General features: G+C 41.1%; 1 protein-coding gene across 1 annotated transcript in view; it reads left to right on the top strand.

Annotated features, from left to right (window-relative positions):
• Nucleotides 1-19,571, top strand: part of RPH3A (rabphilin 3A) — a 248,315-nt gene that overhangs the window by 187,944 nt on the left and 40,800 nt on the right. The window contains exons 9-11 of the mRNA XM_066601920.1: nucleotides 16,820-16,903; nucleotides 18,819-18,884; nucleotides 19,176-19,412. Of these exons, the coding sequence (XP_066458017.1) occupies nucleotides 16,820-16,903; nucleotides 18,819-18,884; nucleotides 19,176-19,412 (387 nt within the window). The remainder of the gene's footprint in view (nucleotides 1-16,819; nucleotides 16,904-18,818; nucleotides 18,885-19,175; nucleotides 19,413-19,571) is intronic.

Below are 19,571 nucleotides of genomic sequence, written 5' to 3'. Positions count from 1 at the left end.
CTACCAACTGCTGGCGACGTGCTCACACTTTTTAAATTGAGAGGTAGAGGTGGCAGAGGAGAAGGGGTTTGGAGGAGGTGGCATAAAACGCCGCAGATACCAGCACCCTGGTAGGACCCGCTATTCTGGGTGTGGGTAGGACGTGAGCTGTCCCAGGCTCAAACTCAGTCACAGCCTCCACCAAGTTCACCCAATGTGCCGTCAGGGAGATATAGTGGCCCTGCCCGCCAGTACTTGTCCACGTGTCTGTTATTAAGTGGACCTTCCCAGTTACCGTGTTGGTGAGGGCATGATTGATGTTGCGGGAGACTGCTGGTGTAGGGCGGGGACAGCGCATCGGGAAAAATACTGGGGACCGAGCAGCATGGGACCGCCGCCGCCATCATGTTTTTGAAAGCCTCTGTTTCCACAAGCCTGTACGGCAGCATCTCAAGGCTGATTAATTTGGCAATGTGCACGTTTAAAGCTTGTGCATGCGGGTGGGTGGTGGCGTATTACCACTTTTGACCCAACGCTTGTGTTAGCGACACCTCAACGCTGCACTGAGAGAGATTGCTGGATGGAGTGGAGGACCATGGAGGTGAGGGTGTGGGTGCAGGCCAGGAGGCGCTTGTGCCTGCGTCCTGGGAGAGGGGTTGGATCTGTGTGGCAGGTTGTGGCACAGGGGAAGAGGGAGTGGTGTGAGGTGGTGAATGTCCTTTGTCCCATCTTGTGGGGTGCTTGGCGATCATATGCCTGCGCATGCTGGTGGTGGTCAGGCTGGTGGTGGCTCCCTATCTGATCTTGGTGCGATACAGGTTGCACACCACTGTACGACGGTCGGCCGTCCTCTCACTTAAAAACATCCACACCTTTGAATACCTAGCCCTCTGCACAGAGGCTTGCCGCGAGGGGGTGCTTTGGGAAACAGTTGGGGGATTCTTCGCTCTGGCCCCGCCTCTCCCCCTGGCCACTCCACTGACTCTTCCAACCTGTCCTGCTGCTCCACTTGCCTCCCCCTCTGAAGCCCTGTCCTCAGTAGGCTTAGCAAACCAGGTGGGGTCAGTCACCTCATCCTCTAGCAGCAATTCCTTCGAATCCTCTGTGCGCTCCTTCCTCTGACTTACTGCTCTTAATACTACATCACTGACAGACAACTGTGTCTCATCATCCTCAACCACAAAAAGCTCTTGAGACAGTTGCCGGAAGTCCCCAGCCTCATCACTCGGACTCCGGGAACTTTCCAAAGGTTGGGCATCGGTCATGACAAACTCCTTAGGTGAGAGAGGAACTGTTTTTTCCCACTCAGGGCAGGGGCCCCAGAACAGTTCCTGGGAGTCTGCCTGCTCATCAGAATATGTCATTTTCATGGAGTGAGGAGGCTGGGAGGAAGGAGGAGCAGCAGCCAGAGGATTCAGAGTTGCAGTCTCTAGGCCGGGAATAGTGGACTACATAGAAGATTGGGTGGTCGATACATTGCTGGACGCGTTTTCTGCCATCCACGACAGTTCCTGCTCTCACTGCCCAAGGAAAGGGTATTGTGAGATGCTCTGCACAGTGGCAGAGCTGAAATAGTTTGGTGTTAAATTACCTCGGTGTAATGCACTGCAGTCTGAGAACGCTATAACTGAAAGGGTGGGAACAGGCCTAGATGCGTAATACATAAGTTGGTGCACTACTCCTCCCAGCCAGCCACAACTATAATGCACACGGTGTGATGTAGCCCTAAGAAGGACCATTGGGATCTTGTATAGAGGATCAGAAGGACTGTGAAACTTTCCCTATCTAAGTAGCTGTGTCCCTACACTCTGCCTACGGCACTGCACACACAGGACGGTATAACTGAAATACTTTGCAGTAGCCTAGGAAATTTTAGAGTGCAGTTTTACGGTGAGAGCTCGTTGTAAGGCACTGCAGGCTGAGAACGCTATAACTGAAAGGGTGGGAACAGGCCTAGATGCGTAATACAAAAGTTGGCGCACTACTGCTCCCAGCCAGCCACAACTATAATGCACACGGTGAGATGTAGCCCTAAGAAGGACCGTTGGGGTTCTGGTACGGAGGATCAGGCGGACTGTACAGCTTTCCCTATATGGGTAGCTGTGTCCCTACACTCTGCCTACGGCACTGCGCACACAGTATAGCTGAAATGGCCTACAAGGCCGTAGATGCTTAAAAAAAACAATAAAATTGTGCACTACTGCTCCCAGCCAGCCACAACAGTAATGCACACTATTAGGAGTAGCCCTAAGAAGGACCTTTGGGGTTCTTGACGACAGGATCCTACTCTAACACTGTCCCTATATAGGAAGCAGCACTATCCTTAACCTCTGCCAGCATGTGTCTGAGGCGAGCCACGGGCGGAACCATTTTAAGTACTCGGCGGTCACCTGATCGGCCCAGCCACTCACTACTGTTGGCGGGCAGAGGGCTGGCACGTCACAGCAGGAAGTAGTAATGCCTTCCCTGCATGTTTATTGGCTAGAAAATGGCGCTAAACATGCGGGGAAGGGAAATGCAATTGACTCGAGTACCGCGTGGTGTTTGTCTCGAGTAGCGAGCATCTCAAGTACCCTAATACTCAAACGTGCATCAAGCTCGGACGAGTGTGCTCACTCATCTCTAGTCATCAATAGTTGATCGGGACACTGACTGATCAGCTGTTTGGGCACCCACTGTCAGCAGCACAACATGATATCAAGAGGAAGCAGATCTCTCTGATCCCTGTGTATCTCTTGGCACTGGTAATTGCACACACAGTTTGATTATGATGGAAGCTGTACATAAAATTACCAGCAGCGCTCACTACACAGGTGGCGGAGCGATTTGCATTTGCTCTGCACCCTGTGCTATAGCGCTGACAGCGGGCACCCAAACAACTAAACGATCAGGGTCCTGAGTGAATGACCCCAGCCGATGTAACTATTGATGATAGCTAGTCAATAGTGTTTTTCCAGAAATCCCCTTTAAGGGCGAGCACCCACTGGCGTTTTTTTACCTGCGTTTTGCGTTTTGCGTTTTTCCTGCACAGGCATAGAGATAACATGTGTTCCTGTCCACTGGCGTTTTTTTTGCGTTGCGTTTGCGTTTTTAACATAGGAACTGTCAGTTGCATATGTGTCCTTATTTTTCTCCTAATGCACCCATGAAAGTCAATGGAAATTAATGGAAAAGCTGCGAAAACGCCGCGAAAAACGCGCGGAAAAATCGCGGGAAACGCGGCGAAAACGCTGCGTTTTTTCCCGCGGAAAACGCAAGCGCCAGTGGGTGCTCGCCCTAATTCTGTTTATTTAATATTTATATTCTATGAGTCACTAATTATTGAATAAAGGATCTTGGAGAAATATAATAAGATCTCGAGTAAACTGTTGTTCCATTCATGTCTGCATCCGGTTTTCCAGCCTATTTTTGCTTTTCTGTTTTATGCTTGTGCTGAAAAAAATATGCAAATAAATGGTTCCATTTTTCACCATTGTCTTCAATGAGTTTCTAAAATTTCAACATTGTCATCTGCTTGATTCCATTCCATTTCTGTTACTTTACTGGAACAAATAGCACGGTCTACAGCGCTTATTTTCCAACAAAAGTAACAGAAACCTAAGTGGAAGGAAGGTTTCCAACTTTTAAAAAATATTAATGAGAGACAAAAGCAAATGGAAAGTCTTCCATTCGTTTCTCTTATTACTTTCGTTAAACTGACCTGTTAAATTAAACCGAGTATATTCAGAGGAGAAGACCATATGATGTAAAGTGAACAGAGCATCTGGAAACTCCCAGAAGACACTCGAAAAGACCCCAAGGCACCATACAGACTGGGAAAAGCAGCTGAAAATTGTCCTCCTGGCCCCCAAAAACAACCAAATTGTAAGTGCACCATTGTTTGATGCTTTGTTGTCTTGCTGCAGACTATATTACAATGCCTGGTTCAAAGATTCTTTTTGTAAAGTATGAGGAATACTCATCCAACCCTTTTTCTTTTTCTTTTCTCCATACGGCTTTAGGCCAGGTGGTCCACACCACAAAAAAAGGTATGCATATTTTTTTGGTCCAATTTTGTTATCTTATTCCTATACTTTCTGTTGGTGCATATTTTTAAAATTCTTTTCCTGTCCTTTCTCATATTTCTGTGTATGTATTGCTTCAGAAAGATGAAACACCCAAGACTATCCTGTTTCTGGCTCTACGAGGTGAGAGGATGTACTTTTTATAATAGTTTACAATAAAGTTTGAAGCCTTAAAAAGTATGAATAATCAAAATTTTTATTTTCTAGATGTCTCCACCACTGGAAAAGATAGGAACCACCCCTCCCTTCCTCATTTAAGATGAAGGATTGTAATTCCTGTTTTTGTTTATTATCTCAAATCAAAATTCAGTTTGTCTTGCAGTAATCATCAAATCAATCTTCAGAAGAATCTATTAAAGCGGGGTCACAACAGGAAAGCGAAGTTGTAATATGTATATTTTTTGTCTGATTATGCACAGTTACTAACATATTTTTATTTTTAGCCTGCTCACCCCCAGCAATCGTAATCTTCCATGTCGGGGCACTTGTGATTGAGTGCAGCTGCACAAGTGGTGAGTGCGGAAATCTAAAAATTTGAATAAATATTCTTAACTTCCCCATGCCCTGCCAAGTGAACATGAGTTTATCGTTCAGTAAATCCTACTGCAACACCTTGCCAAGCAGGCTGAAAGGCTACAGGCTCTATGTGCTTTTTTTTTTTTTTTTTTCTTTCAGTGCCAGTCTCTTTCCACCCAATGTTTCAATGATAATATTTTGCTCCGAGACACAGTAGTATGAAGGATGTAATTGCAAATCTTTTGGTGCTTGGACAAAAGACTTAATTCTGTCTTCCATTTTTCTGCTATCATTTATAGCTTGTCTAATGTTGCCCTCTGGTTATGTTCTTTTGAACCTGGCATTGCCAATTTTCATTTTCAAGATCTGCACCTGTTTGGCTCTCCCAGGAGCCCAGCTGTGCGTCGTGTTACAAGCTAACACAATTTTAAATGTATGTCAAGCCACAGTGGATCATTACACATCGATGATCCAAAAGAAAAGTCACCACCAATCCACAACATCATATGTCAATAATTTTAGTATTATTCCTTCTTGGGAAAACAGTCTGGCCACAGACATTTCACTTAGGTTTTACAGAAATAATTTTTTTCTGTTATCCTTGTCACGAGAATTTACAACTTCCATTAGAGAGCCCGAGTAATGGTATTTTTTATACCCAATTATAAGGATTGATTCAGCCCCATGATCAGTAAATTTATGACAATCTGATCATATAGGTTTGTCTTTCTGTCTAGTTGAGAATAGTCAACTATATTTTCAATGGTGTTCTTACTAAAGAGAAATTAAGTCAACCAAAAGTGATATATGTCTTGGCTAGGATAATTATTGTTTTTCCTTTTTTTCAGGGTTCCAGATGCTTCACCAGGAAGGGTGAGGAAGCGCCCCTGACAAACTTTGATAACAAACTCATTATCCAACTGTTGAAGGCCAGACCAGCCACCTGGGACCAGAGTGTGAGTGAGCATTCAGTTCATGTTGCCACATGACACCTGTGCGAGCAAGTATATCATGAGATAGGTCTTCCTAGTATACACTACCAACCCAGACGAGAAGTGGTAAGTTATAATTCTTAAAAAAATGGCATTTAAAGTGCAAGTTTCATTCAGATTCTAATAGGAGTAGACAGGAGTCTGTTCCTAAACTTCCATGTTATTTGTGATTTATTTTTAATTATTTTTTAGGGAAAAAAATGGCATCACAAACTTGTGCTGGTGCTCGATATAGAATAGCTTCATCAGGGACCTTAATGAAGATAGACTGTTCCCTAGAGGTTCAGTACCATTGAGATGGTGGATCTATCATTACCAAGCCATGCTTGAAATCCTAAGACAATCTGCTGAGGGGCATTTAATGAGTATTTTTTCCATTTTCAATAGCCGTTGCTATTCTACTGTTATAGCTTTCAGTACTTGGCCAAAATGAAACAATATTGCTACACATCAACCAAAAAGGGGCCTACAGCCTGATTTGTAATTGTACTATTTGTACTATATTAATTTATCTTACCATGGCAAAAGAATTTTAGTGAATCCAGGTACAAACATTTTTCAAAAAGATGTAAACCATAATATATGAAGTCATGGATTGCTGGATCACTATCGGAATGAGGACCTTTTTGCTACTTTATAGACATGAAAATTAAAAACATAAGGCCTTAATCTACTATTGTACAGGTGGTAGAGCTAAAAATTAATTCTACATTTTAGGTTCCCTTAATTTAATGACTACTGTACTAAATCAAAGTTATCTGTCTCTCTCTCTTGTTTTTTTTTAAAGAATCACAAGTACTTGATAGTCCAAAGTCCCTGTTGAAGTGGTCCTCAAGGAAGACATCATCTTGGACACCACCATTAAGCATACCTCTGCTCAGAATACAGCAGCAAGCCTAATTACCATCAGCTATCTTAATTTTTTGGAATTGTATTTTAACAAGCTTTCAGTTCTAAGTTGTTGTTAAAAGCTATTTTGAGAAGAAAAATATCTACATTTTCAAGTATTGAAAAACATCAGTACACTCATTGAAAAACTAAATCAAGCACATAGAAGGAGTTGTTGAAATGTAATGAAACTTTCTATGTGTAATTGTAATATTGATATAAGTAAGTGATTACAATTAGAACAAAAGGATAATTCATTATGGAAAACTGAACACTTGAAGGGAGGCTCTTGTACCATGTTGGGCCACCTCTAGCTTGGATGCAAGATGTGATACATTCGGGCATGGAGGCATACATGTTCCGTATGCTATTCTGTGGCATATCGGTCTACATCTGCTGTAACAGAGTTCGTGTAAACTCGTAGACCATCAAAGTTGACGTCTCAGATGGTCCCATAAAATTCTATTGGCAATAAATATGGTGACTGAGCAGGCCAGGTAAGTGCAGCAATGTTGTGGAGGCATTCCTTTGACACCCTTGCTGTGTGTGGCCAAGCATTATCCTGCTGAAAAATTACTCTTGAAAGCCCTGCCATGAAAGGGAATGCATGTGGCTGCAGGATGTCCTGAAGATATTGCTGCCATTGGTCCCTCGTACCCCTATCAAGGAGTACCAACTGTCCTATGCGATGGCCTCCAAGAGCATCACACCAGCTGTGGGGGACAGTGTGCTGCTTGAACGCAAAGGCAGAATTGAAGCACTCACCCCCAGACCTCCAAACACAAACACGGCTATTGTCAGTGCCCAAACTAAACCTGAATTCGTTGCAGAAGACAACCTGATTGCAATCTGTAGCTGTCCAATTTGTCATTCATGACACCACTGCAAATGGAGGTGATGTTGGGTGGGGTATCAAAGGCAGTACACATAATAGGTGTCGTGAGATCGAATGTCCTTCAGCTAAGTGCCTCAAAATGAGACCAACAGGCATAGGCCTGTAACAATGGTGCCAATTGTCTCTAGATTGCAGACAACTAAACAGCTGGAGCTGCTTGTGCTTGTAGAACAATCAGACAAACCTCTCTACTGGTGGTCTGTCGAGGGCATCCTGAGCCCAATCGCCTTGCGTGCATGTCCTCATGCATTCCCTGGTCCCAACACCTTCTAACAGTCTGGTCAGCATGGCCAATGTGGTGGGCAATTCATGGAATAAAACCATCCAGCTTCTCGCATCCCAATGATGTGCCCCCTTGAACTTTAACTGGGCAAAATCTCTTTGATTGCATCGTAGAGGCATGTCTAGTAGCCAGCAAGCTTTACACAAGTTGAAAAAGAGGTCCGCTACACACAAGTAGCCACTGAGAAATTTTCTATTGGCCAAAGGTGGAACCTTTACTAGGGCCCAAGGTGCCATGCCTGTTCATCTAATAATTTGCATATCTGCCTGCGATGTAACTGCATGCAGGGTTTTGCAGCAAAACAACATCCACGTGCTTGACTTTTAAAAATTTTTTGTAAAGTATATATGGGTTTGGGAAAGCAACAGGTAATGTAAAAAAATAAATATTTGTTTAAATTGACTACAGTTTTGTTTCTTCCTTGAAAATGTTTTTCTTGTCTTGTGCAGTGAGGCTTTCCGATCTAGACACTTGAGTGTGCCCTTTGTCTACACACTTGGGCATCTGGGCAGGTCATTTTGTGATTAATAATCCAAATGCTCAGTCCACTATTATTCTGGTCCTTGTCTGTCTAGTTTTGTAGATTTTACTAGGATAATTTAGCCCACATCTAGGGTACTGTTTTATTAAAATAAATCAGAAAACCTTTTAATGGCTTTGTGTACCTCGTGTTTTACAGAAACCCACTTAAAAAGGTTATCAAAACTGCCCATACCCATGTATATGTAGTCAAAGAACTTGTCCATGTGTTCACAAAGCTCCAGGTAGAAGATGAAGTATACCCCACAGATTATTCTTGCCAAAGAAATAGGGTGGACCCAAAATTGCCTACATTGTTTCACCCTTGCCAGCCTTTGTTGACACATTTTTATAACTAGATTAACCCAATGTTCACTATGCAAACATAAAATGTTTGGAAAAATGGTTGTAAATGTTTTAAGGACTGTTGAGCCAATGATTTAGCTTCAACTGTTCGCCGTTCACGGAGTGGTCTTCCACATTTCAGGGACATGGCAACAGTCAAACTGGTAAGTACTTGATATGAACGTCGCTTAGCAATGCTTGACTCTCCCTAGCGGTGCTGTTGGCTGAATCACAACAGTGCCACTAGACTTAACATAGGAACTTTGACCTTGCCTGACAGGTCACTCAATGTATCAAACTCAAATTTTATGATTTTGCTGTGTTGGTGAGGATGTAACAAATCTAATGCCAAAATCATCCACCAAAGGTCATGCAAAGGGGTCAAAGAGTGGTGCAAGAAAAAGCCGGTAGTCTTTTTTTTATATTAGATGATGTTAAATTCAAATTACGGTATGTTTTGGCAGCATGACTGTAAACTAAGGGGACAGAAGAAATAACAGCAACTTTGCTCCTCTCAACTGCTTGCCTTTGGAATGAGGTCTTCTCAACTTCCCTTCTATTATATTTCCTTAAAAAAAGAAAGAAAATAAGCAGATTTGCTAATAAGCTAATAGAAAATACAGAAAATAGAAAATACAAACCAACAGAAAGTAAAGTTTTCTTTTTTTTTTTTTTTATTATGCATGCTCTGTGCAGGTAAAATGGAAACTTTACCTTTCGTTCTACTTCAGTCATACATCTGTTACACTAGTTTGGTCAATTATGTTGAACAGATCAATTAATAACCAGATACTGAATGCTGCTTTGAGTGAACCCTGAACATTTAATGCTCCAAAGACCTTCATATGGATTCAGTCATAGGTCTATGCATACATTTGACATATAAGCCAGGAACACTTCCCATTAAAGATGCTGAAGCAATGCAGACATAATGTGAATGTAGTCTTATTTGTAAATGTTAAAAGAATGTATTGCACACGTACTTGCATGCCTACAATGATCGACCATGTAAATCTTATAATTTTGGATAATTACTAAATGGCACAAGGACCCTGAGCATTATTGACACCTCTCTACGTACCTGTGTCGTGTTTGTTCTTAGGCTGCACAGCTACAATTTGCTTGATTATTACCATGGAGTTAAATGTTTGAAATTCTGCCAGTATGGACAGCATGCTGTATATAGCTTTATAAAGCATCCACTGAATTCAAGGGTGTAAAGGTTTTTACAGAAGATTTTGCTAAATCTAATTTAGACATTGTGGATAAGAACTGCCTAGTTATGAGAGGCTGTAATTATTTAGGATGTGCCTCCCTCCTCCAGTGAAGTAGGCTACACCTTCTCTGAGAGGCACAACTCCCATGTAGGGACTCATGCTTGGGCAAAAGTCCAGAAAACCAAGCACATGGCAAGGCTCAAGAGATCCTGCAACCTAATTGCGGAGTATACATGGCAAGACTCAAGAGATCATGCAACCGAATTGTGGAGTATAATGTGCTACGCAGCTCCACCGAGTAGAGTCCTCTGCCCTGATGATGTCACCCATGGGGCATTAGAAGAGAGGTGAGATAATGAAGTGTTTTTGTTTATGTGCTTCATCGCTGGGGTCTAGAATGAGGGTGCAGTAGATAGTAGCAGATGACATGTGAGCTGGTGTGTGCTTGCCAGAGGGAAAAGACCAGCCACATAGGGATATCACTCATAGGGAGAATAATTACCCAGGCGGTGGAGAGACATTGACTTGCGTAATTCCTGGTGTCCAATAGCAAAGCTACTTTCAGATCACTGAGAGAAGGCTGCACCAAGCTGCAGTAGTGTCAAACCGGAACCAGGAGAGCACGATTAGGAATGCTTAGCATTGGAGTTGTAAATGAGTATGATCCTCGGGGGAAAAAACAAAACTATACATTTACATACAGAAGACAATATCTGTAAGAAAGCAGTTACTTCATGTACATCATTTGGACACAAAAAATTCAGATGGCTTGTGCAAGAACCAAATAGAAGGACCTTGCTAGAGCAAACCAGAGATTTATAGGGACTTTCCTCCAGATATCCCTAACAGTAAGCAGACAGGCTCATAGAATTTGTTTCTTAACTTCAGACTGTGTGTGGCAAGCCACCAACCTTGAATTACTACCTATTGTTGAAATATCATTTACTCATTCTTTGAAGTGTGTCATTGATATTGTCATCACACACTGAGAGTTGCTGTACGTAGATATGATTTCTTGTGATAACTAGTCAGTACTGTAGTTCAGCATCGCAAAAAAGTACAAGACATTCACAGTGGTTCACTAGCCTTGTATAATTAAATTCCTTCATCATTAATAGTTGTAATAAAAATTCATATTTTTATAAGTCCGGTGCTCGCCTCGTATCCTGCTACCTGTGTCACCTACTACCTATCATGACAATTGTATCTGATGTATATTTTTTGTATATTTTTCTTACACTTAAGTAATTCATGCCTGTAGCTAAATCTTATCGCAACTGCCCATTTCAAGTTTGCATATACTCAATACATATTGTAAGAACAACATGCTATAAACACATCACTATATCCGTATCACATACATTTCAGTAATTCTGTATGTATTGTTTGTTTAGTGATGAAATAAAGGAAGATTATATAAAGAAATGAAATTCTTGATTAGCAGAGCCCTATTTAATGACCTGCCTGGAGCTCACAGCATAATCTTCTGAAAATTGATTTGCTTGATTATTGTTTCTGACATCTTGCAAACATCAGAATGATCATTATCACCATTCCCCTGTAGCCCTACCACACAGGACAAGGCCTGGATTAAAAAAGAAACACATAAAAATGTAATTTCTGTTATCAGATTTACTCATTTACATGACACTGGATACAGTAAATATAGTTCATAATTCCTCTAAAGCATTTATTGCTGGGAAGTACTTGGCATTATGCAGTATCACTGTGTCTCTGCATTAATCTATTTATATGCTGATTTTTTAAATAACAATTAGTAAGATTACAGCTTCAAGTCTGAATATTTTGTGTAAGATGATAGAAAATGCTAAATACATTTCTAAGTTCAAACTAATGCAGAATGAAGAAAGCAAGATGCAAATTATTATGCCAGCAATGCTTATCAACAGGCCCAGGTTTAGGCAAGAGCGACATGGGCGGCCACCCATGGGTCGCCACCAAGTGAAATGAAAAAATGGGAAATTCCCTTTGAAATATCCGATTACAAAAATATAAGTTATTTGTGTAGAAAATAATAATTCTACGTATTTTTCTAGTTTTAAATGTCCCACATAGTAAAGTTGCATAGTTAGTTACAGTGTGACAGCGTATGCCTGATTTTCCAAAGCCGGCACAGACCTAAAATACTTAGTCAGCAATGGTGGCGTGGGCCATGACAGCACACACACATATAAAAATCAAAAAGCTGTAATGGTTGATTTTAAAGGATAAAGAAGTTAGCCTGCAAGTATTAACTTAATTCATTTGAATATTATTATTTTTTAATCTGTTTAAATAGATCAGGCTTAATACCGATATTCTTAAAAGTAGTAAGTCCCATAAAGTTTTCTAGCAGTACGTAGCTGGAGTTAGAAATTGTGATTAATGTATCATGAGTGGCAAAGATAATCCAAAGAGATCTGAGGAACGCCACAAAGTTCTTCGCCTATGCGAAAGTGGTGCTGCGAAACGAAAAAGAAACCAAGAACGTGCCAAGGAACAGTAACAACTTTTACATAAAACTAGTGACTTTTTTTTAGCACAGGAAGCTTTGTTGTCCTAGAAATACCTGAGGACAGTCCACAGTCAACTGACTCAGGTCCTGGAAAAACAGATAATGATCCAGAATTCTCAGGCAATGAAGAAAATGAAAATGAGGTGAGAAATGAGGAAGATGAAACTGGTAAACAGCAGGATAAAGTGGATGAAGAGCCGACTGATGACCAGGCCGAGATCAAAAGCACCAATCTGACTGAAACAAATGTATCAGCTCCTCCAGTGGTCCAATACGATGTCTGTTTATGACCTGAGCATCCTTCAGAAAACTTTGTGGAAATTGGGTTCAGGAAATAGAAGAAAGCTTGAACACTGTGAAAACCAAATTGTTCAATGAGAAATCTTTGAAGCAACAAGACAGCAGTGCAACCAGAAGATGCACAACGAACTTGTTTAACAGAGAAAACCAAAACGAAAAAGTTGTAAGATGGGAATGGTTATGTTTTTCACCGGCAACTGATCGTGTGTACTGCTACGTGTGCAAACTGATGAATCCAAATATAACCCAGCTTAATAGTGATGCATTCTGCGATTGGAAGTATGTGACAAGCCTTTTGCGTGAACATAAACAGTTGAAGGAACACGTGGAATTTATGGTGACATTCACATGAAGACCAGCAGAAAAAGACACAGAACATGCCAAGGAAGTTCGAGAAATGGCTAGCTATTGGAAAGAAATTCTAAAATGCTCAGTCTCTGTCCTTACATTTCTATGCAAATATGGATTGGCACTCTCAGGCAGAGATGAAGTCAGATCCCCTTCAAATGGAAACTACCTTGGAATGTTAGAGTTTCTAGCAGAATATGATGAAATTTTATGTTTACACGTCCAGAAGCACGGAAATAGAGGATCCGGACACACCAACTATCTGTCGTCAACTATCTTCCATGAACTTGTCATAATTATGGGAAATAGGCTATTGCAGGAAATAGTTTGGCATATCAAACGTTCAAAGTATTACTCCATGTAGCTTGATTCATCATCCGATAAAGGGCACATCGACCAGCTATAATAGGTATTTAGATACATGGAGAACAGGGTGCCAGCAGAACGATTTGTACAATTTCTGCCAAATCAAGGTCATTACGCAAAGGAAATGCTACAAGGATTAACAACATTTCTTAACTAACATGGACTATATGTAAAAGACTGTCAAGGTCGGTCATATGACAACGCAGCAGCCATGAGTGGGAAATTCAATGGTCTTCAAGCCAAGATTAGAGCAGAAAATCCCAAGGCAATCTGGGTACCTTGTGCCACCCACAGCTTAAATTTTGTGGGAAAAGAAGCAGCCAAGTGCTATCCAGCAGCTGTCCGATGTTCTGCTTTCTTGAGGAGCTCTACATATTCTTCAACTGCTTCAGATCTTCGGTTTGAAATCTGAAAAAAGGCGCTTAAATCGTTCATGAAACATGAAGTGAAAGGAAATCTGTTTTCTCTACCTCAAAGAATTTCCACGACGCAATGGTCTTGCCGGGCTGATGCAACAAATCTCTTGTACACGGATAAGCAGCTATTGCACATTCTTTGAAAAGCATAGCTGAAAATCTCGATGAAAAGGCTGAAGTCCATTGACTAGGAATGTCAGGGAGCCCAGTTGTCCGGTACAAATGAGTACCGACAACCACGCCAATGTAAAGTGAACGTTCATTTATGACCCCTGAATTGTGGCAGAGTTTCTGGGGTCGAGCTCTCTGCTTCTGATAATTTCTGCATAAACTCTTTCCTACAACTCATTGATCAATTGTCAGCTTCACTTGCACGGCGATTTTTTTGCTTATGAGTTAATTTGCTCACGATTCGATTTTTTACTTTAGATCATTCATGACCCTAACACCTGTTACGAATTATTTCTCCACAAACTATTACATGATAAAAATGTAAACATTAAATACAAGCAGCTCTGATTTGGCGTTCAGTGCCCTGTCGGTGGCTGCTTGTACACTGATAATTGGGGTGTTAGTTCCCCCGAGTTACAGCCTGGATTACAGTCTATTGCTACACTCACAATTCCGGTGGCTTAACAGTTCTTGCTCATAAATGTCTACGCAGAACTTGCTATGGTGTAACTTTACACATAGCACTGTATAATTATCTGATATTGGGAAAACTACACTTACTTTAATTAAAGATCCAACAACAGAGGTCACAAAAAATCTTACATTTACTGCAATTGAACTCATTTTAAAACAATATACTTTACAAGAAATACAATAAAACCTGATAAAAATCAATAGCACAAAACTCAAATAATCATAGATACATATAGCAAAAAAAACACTCTCCATAAATAACAGGGAGAGAAATATGTCAATACAGCAGTCCAGATATTTCACCAACAAGTGCATTACTCAGTTATTGTAGGACCTGTCATATCTGTGCCATCATGGACAAACAGCTGTCTGAAAAAAACATATGCTCCCCCCTACTTATCTGTGGAATATTCACCCTCAAAAGGGTAATTTCGTGTTCCAATGACTCTCCACAGTATGATCCTTTTTTTGTACTTTGAAAAAATATGTGAAAGCATTAAAGTGAACCTCTGGTCCCTGGTATCACCCGCAGTAGTTGTTCTCTGCTGTCCCTCCAATCTGCCAGTTTTGGTTCCTGTTTTCGGTCACCCAAGATCACCAACACAATCTTTCAACTACCTAATCCCCACAATGCATTAGTAGTATTAGACTACGAGTGCACTAATAACTACTCTCTGATTTGACCAGAGCTGCTCACATGATCATCACTGGCCAATCAGAGAGCAGTGCACAGTGTGCATTTGGTAGTTAGAAAATAGCTACAGCCATCTTAGACAGCGGAAAACAGAGCCTACAATTGGCAGATTGGAAGGGCAGCAGAGAAGAACAACTGCAGGTAATATACCCCTCTCCCGAAATCGGAGGGTCACTACAATCATAGAAAATAACCAATGCTCTCCTAATAGCCTATTGCAATTCTCCCTCATTCAATTTGATTGCAGGCTTCACATCATATGCCCAGATCTGCACGGCAAGCACTGTGCTGGACTTCCTTGCACAGCCAGTGGCCGGGAGCATCGCTGTGCAGGAAACCCCTGCCGTGAAAGAGTACCCAGCACTAACTCAGTGCTGCAGATCTTTCCTTCTCAGGATCGGAGGGAGTCCCAGAGGTCCTAGTGATATGCCACCCTTATAATATGGGAATAACTCTTTAATTTCAAGTAGATACAAAAGGCATCAGGTTATAATTCTGTACATAATGCCTCATGCACTTTGGCATTACAGCTCTGTGCAGCCTCTCTGTTGTAAAGAGTTGTAATCCAGTACCCTTAGGAAGATTTGTGGTCCTGCTGTAACTCAGTTTGCCTCTATTTTCATCCAGATTTCATGTTAAAGAGGTGTTCTTCATAAGAAGCAGAATATCTCTGTAATATGGCATATAGAAGTGCCTAGCACTTCATAGTATGAAGATGTAGGGACTCTGTGTGTGCCTGTGCTTGCTACTTGAATCAACAAAACTGATAGATGGAGAGAGGACAGAGGTGGTTCTCGAGTATACTTGAATTGAAGCGACCAGAAGATTCGGCTTCATAATACCCAATATTTACTATGCATATGAATTTAAGGTTCTTAGTGCATATTTTGATCAAATTGCAAGAGTCCATCTGCCAGCGACAGGACAGCCTCTTCAAATGGGACCTCCCCTAATAGAATCCTCTCTCTTTGGTCCTAGACCTCCAAACTAAGGGCTTTATGTAGGATCCAAGCTTCTAATTAAAGTTAGCCTTGGACAAATGGAAAAAAGGGCAGGTCCAAAGTCGGGGAAGCCATGTCTCCAAATGTACAATCTTCTTTTTCTTTTGGTAGGGATATGTCTTAACTGTAATTTACAACTGTCTTTATGTGGTAATTACACTATAAAGTCCATGTTACCCTGTGATATTTAACAGTATGGTCACATTTGAATATTTTTTTATTCTTCAGTGGTTGGCTTCAGATATTATTTAGTATAAACTTAAATGGTCACTGCACTTTGAGGCAATTTCTGTTTATGATATTATCAATGCGATAAGAATAAAATATACAAATTGCTTTACCACAAATTATTGTTTTTGTGCTGAAAAAAAATCACTCTGTTCTGGACACTAGGGGTCTCCCTTCGTTTTTTTTATTTACTCCTATTTCCAAGTGAAATCTGTCTTAAGTAGCATAAATAAGCTGGAACAGAGGAAATGGAGGAGGGGATAATTCATGCTGCCCTTTGAAGTCTATAGAGAGGAGAGGTGAGTAGAAGAAGGAAGGGGCAGGAAGAGACACTCAAGAAGATCTGCTGCTGGATCTGAAAATTACAGATACGGCCTGCAGAGGGGGAAACTGATGAAAAATGCAGAATACACATCATATAATAGCCAGAAATAGTGTAATTCCTCATGTACACACAGCAGTTTATTCTTAAGTCATTTGAAAATATGGATATATTTTAAAATTATTCTGGATTTCTATTTACAGTTCACAAGAAATGTATATTTAATTGTGCTTGTCTTCAAATAACTAAACACTAGATGTTTTTTTGTTTGTGTTTGTTTTCACAGGTGGAAGACGTACCAATATGGGTCCAAATGCAAGACCTGCTCCTCCTGCAAACCAGAATCCCAATGTACAGTCTGCCCAGCAAGGTATATTTTCTTTCTACACAACATATTGGGAAATGATGATTTAGAATGGTTGTCAAGGAAACAGAAACAAGGATTTACTTTTTTTAAGATGCAGTGCCCCATCTCTCAGTAGGCTTTATCTGATATTGTAGCTCATCCCTGTTGGAAGTGAATGTGGCAGAACCACAATGCCAGACTATTACATCTATTTATCTACACTCTTTACCAAAAATAATCAAGCACCTAGAAGAAGTTGTCATTTTGCTGCAAAACTCGGCATACGGCTACATCTCCGACAGATATGTAAATGATTAGTGTTATGGTATGGTTAGATAAACGGTCTTGCCACCCGAGGCCCTAAAAGTAGTTCAACCCTTGGTCCATAAAAAAGCCCTCAGAGGCTACTTATGTGCAATGGACCTCTTTTTCCATTTGTGTAGAGCTTGTTGAACAGTAGATATGCCTTTATGACACAATTGAAGAGATTTTGCCCAGTTAACAGAATTTTAAAGGGGGTGCATTATTGGAATGTAGGAAATTGGATGGTTGTATCGATGAATTGCTGCCATCTGGGCCATTCTGACCAGACTGTTAGGAGGTGTTGGAACCAGTGGATGCGTGATCGCACACAAGGTGACTGGACTCAAGACACCCTTGACAGACCACTAGTAGAGAGGATCGTCTGATCATCTGACAAACATGAGCAGCTCCAACTGTTTTATTGTCCACCATCCAAAGATAGTTGTTACCATCATTACAGGCCCCTGTGTCTGTTGGAATCATTTCCAGGCACTTTGCTGAAAGACATTTAGTCTCGCGGTACCCAATACATGTAGTGCCTTTGACACCCACTGCTGCCTTTGTTTATGGATTGGAACGGAGTTGTTGGAATCCAGGTTTAGTTTTGGCACTGACGAAGGCTGTGTTTGTGTCTGGAGACCTAGGGGTGAGCACCTCAATCCTGCCTTTCTTGTGGAGAGGCACATTGCCCCCACTGTTGATTTGATGGTCTGCTTACAACACTTGGTCACCCCTGGTAGGGGTATGAGGGACACTGACAGCTCAGCGATATGTTCAGGACATCCTGCAGCCACATGTGTTCCTCTCATGGACGGGCTCCAAGAGGCATTTTCCAGCAAGTTAATGCTTGGCCACACACAGGAAAGGTGTTACAGGAATGTCTTCACAACATTACCACACTTCTATGCCTTGCCCCTTCACCAAATTTTTCACCAATAAATCATGTACAGGACCATCTGGGTAACGACCTACTTTAACAGCCTACACATTTGCCTGATCTAGAGGCTCAGTTATAGCAAGTGTGGATGATATGCCGCAGGATACTATGGTATATGGAACCTGTATTTCTCCAAGCCACCCGTATCACATCTTCCATCCAAGCTACAGGCAGTACAACAAGGTACTAAAGCCTCCCTTCAAGTGTACAGTGTTCTGCAATAAATTATCCTTTTGCTCTGATATTGTAATCACTTATATCAACGTTACAATCATACACAGAAAGTTTCATTCGATTCCGACAACTCCTGCTAGGTGCTTGATTTTTTCTTTTTTTTTTTACAGTAAATATCTATCTATCTACCAAAATGATACTGATGAGCATGAATAAAATTTCCAATGAGATTGGGTCTGAAGTATTATTAATGTATTTTATTGCATTAACTCCTGTTAGCTTTATTTCTTCAAATCCCGGACAATGCCATTAATTACAGAAAGTATTGTAGATTTTTGAGTATTATGACTTTATTATAACAGGAAACATACCTTTTAATGGAACATTTGAGAACGGTTTGTGTTTTCTGTACTATATTTACTCCATATAGACTTTCGTGGGCAAAGTGCAATATAGATATAATTAATCCAAATGTAACAATTCTCTTGAAACAGTTGCATATTAGCTAGATATTTTTATTAACAGCTCCTCCGGCAAGTGGCAGATCAGCACCAAGGCCAGCTCCAGCCAGCAGATTTCCAGAAGGGCAAGGTATTAATCCTAATTTTCTATGACTATTCAGTTGTCATAACAAATATTAGCTAGCTTCTAATATAATAATTAAAGCACTGAAAGTTAGTTATTGGCTAACCATGTTTTCAAGCTTAACACATGATTAGGCACAAATAGAATGTTCCTATAAATGACAGCAGTGTATCTTTGTGGTAACCCATCTCAATTAGATAACACTGAAGCTTGAGAATTGCCTGAAACTTTTAAATAAATGAAATATACAAGACAGAAGCTGAAAATAATGATAAAGTTACTATACTGTTTCCATAGGTGGTCCCCCTGCTCCCGCTTCTCAGGCACCTGAACAGCCTTACACAACTGCAGTGTCTAGGGAAGAAAAACCCAGTGGTTTCACAGCACAAGGTGTTAGAGAAGACAGACCCCTTCGGCAAACCTTATCATACTCTGCTGCTGTGCCGTCAACAATCACAGCGACTCCTGCCAGACAGTCACAGCCGCAGGAAGAAGAAGATGAGGAAGCTAACAGCTATGACTCTGATGAAGCAAGTAAGTTCTGGAGGGAGGATGCATTATTTTAAGATCACACATACAAATTAGCTCTCAAGCCCCAAACCTGTCTCTCTACTGTCAATTTAGCTACCTACGGGTGGCACGAGAGACAGTTTGTCTTCTTCTGGAGGATACCTAATTTGTATACTTTTCTCA

Source organism: Eleutherodactylus coqui, chromosome 5 (genome assembly GCF_035609145.1).
Source record: "Eleutherodactylus coqui strain aEleCoq1 chromosome 5, aEleCoq1.hap1, whole genome shotgun sequence".
Classification (NCBI taxonomy): Eukaryota; Metazoa; Chordata; class Amphibia; order Anura; family Eleutherodactylidae; genus Eleutherodactylus; species Eleutherodactylus coqui.
The sequence above is the reverse complement of the archived record's forward strand: the minus strand, read 5'-3'. Positions and strand labels throughout refer to the sequence as shown.